At 56.3% G+C, this 2106-nt stretch overlaps 1 protein-coding gene across 1 annotated transcript in view; it reads right to left on the bottom strand.

Moving 5' to 3' along the window:
• Positions 1-2106, bottom strand: part of LOC110391839 (epithelial discoidin domain-containing receptor 1-like) — a gene marked incomplete at both ends in the record, with an annotated part of 18804 nt that overhangs the window by 2709 nt on the left and 13989 nt on the right. The window contains 2 exons of the mRNA XM_021383788.1: positions 70-260; positions 1714-1868. Coding sequence (XP_021239463.1) covers positions 70-260; positions 1714-1868 — 346 coding nt within the window. The remainder of the gene's footprint in view (positions 1-69; positions 261-1713; positions 1869-2106) is intronic.

The raw sequence follows: 2106 nt of genomic DNA, 5'->3' as shown, positions 1-2106 counted from the left end.
TCCCTCCTTCCCTCCCTCCATCTCTCCCTCCTTCCCTCCCTCCCTCTATCCTCCCCACTCCTCCCACACCCCTCACCAGGCACGGGGGGCACGGGGGGCAGCGGGGGCCGGGTGGGCTCCTGGTACTCCCCCGGGCCGGGTGGGATCCTCTCGTAGCGCGGCGGCCCCCGGCCCACCCCCGTCGCGTTGTTGATGACCACGGTGTCACCCGGCACCGACAGCTGCACCCGCAGCTCCTCCTCCGAGGGTCGGCGCTGCGCCTGATGCGGGGACACCGCCACGGACCCCATGGATGGACACAATTAACGGCCCCACTGCCCAATTAATGACCCCACCGCCCAATGAACGGCCCCACCGCCCAATGAATGGCCCCACTGCCCCATTAATGGCCCCACTACCCAATAAATGGCCCCACCACCCAATTAATGGCCCCACCACCCAATCGACCACCCCATTACCCAATTAACGACCCCGTTACCCAATTAATGACCCCACTACACCATTGATGGCCCCACCACCCAACCAACCACCCCACTGCCCAATTAAAAACCCCATCACCCAATTAACAACCCCATCACCCAATCAATGGCCACACCACACAATTAATGGCCCCATCACTCAACCAACTATCCCATTGCCCAATTAATGACCCCACTACACCATTGATGGCCCCACCACCCAACCAGCCACCCCACTGCCCAATTAACAACCCCATTACCCAATTAATGACCCCATTGCACCATTGATGGCCCCACCACCCAACCAACCACCCCATTGCCCAATTAACAACCCCATTACCCAATTAATGACCCCATTGCACCATTGATGGCCCCACCACCCAACCAGCCACCTCATTGCCCAATTAACGACCCCATTACCCAAATAACGACCCCATTACACCATTAACGGCCCCATCACCCATTTGGCCCCACCACCTAACCAACCATCCCATTGCCCAATTAACAACCCCATTACCCAATTAATGACCCCATTGCACCATTGATGGCCCCACCACCCAACCAGCCACCCCACTGCCCAATTAACAATCCCATTACCCAATTAATGACCCCATTGCACCATTAATGGCCCCATCACCCAATTGGCCACCCCATTACCCAATTAAAAACCCCATCACCCAATTAACAACCCCATCACCCAATCAGCAACCGCACCACACAATTAATGGCCCCACCACCCAACCAACCAACCCCACTGCCCAATTAATGACCTCATTACCCAATTAACAACTCCTACACCCAACCAATGACCCCGTAACCCAATTAATGACCCCATCAATCACCCAACCAATGACCCCATCACACAATTAACGACCCCATCACTCAACCAATGACCCCATGAGCCAACTAACGACCTCCTCACTCAGTTAATGACCCAATCACCCAACCAACGACCCCATTACCCAGTTAATGACCTCATCACTCAATTAATGACCCAATCACCCAACCAATGACCCCATCACCCAATTAACAACCCCATCACTCAACCAATGACCCCATGAGCCAACTAACGACCTCCTCACTCAATTAATGACCCAATCACCCAACCAACGACCCCATTACCCAGTTAATGACGTCATCACTCAATTAATGTCCCAATGACCCAACCAACGACCCCCTTACCCAATTAACAACCTCATTGCCCAACCAATGACCCCATCACCCCATGATGGACACACTCCGAGCCCCCGCTCACCTTCCCCAGGATCTTCCTCCAGTGATGCCGCCAGAGGATGAGGACGATGACGGCCAATAGGAGGAGGATGATGGCCACCAGGCAGCCAATCAGGATGGACGTGTGGCTGTGGTCCGCTTTGGCCACCGGTTGCCCGGCCTTGGGCTCCCAGGGGGCTACCATGGAGGGGTGGGGGGGACACCGCCCCCGTTGAGCTCCACCCTCTGAGCCCTGCCCCTTTAAGCCCTGCCCCACTGATCCATGTCCCTTTAAACCCCGCCCCCTTTAATTTGCCCCTTAATGAGCCAACCTCTTGAAGCCCCGCCCCTTCGAGCCCCACGCCTTCAAGCTCCACCCCCAGGAACCCACGCCCTCGATTAAACCACGCCCCTCCCTTAAGCCCCGCCCCTTTAA

The sequence above is a fragment of the Numida meleagris genome, unplaced genomic scaffold (assembly GCF_002078875.1).
Source record: "Numida meleagris isolate 19003 breed g44 Domestic line unplaced genomic scaffold, NumMel1.0 unplaced_Scaffold542, whole genome shotgun sequence".
Taxonomy (NCBI): Eukaryota; Metazoa; Chordata; class Aves; order Galliformes; family Numididae; genus Numida; species Numida meleagris.
This window is presented reverse-complemented; position numbering and strand designations above follow the sequence as displayed.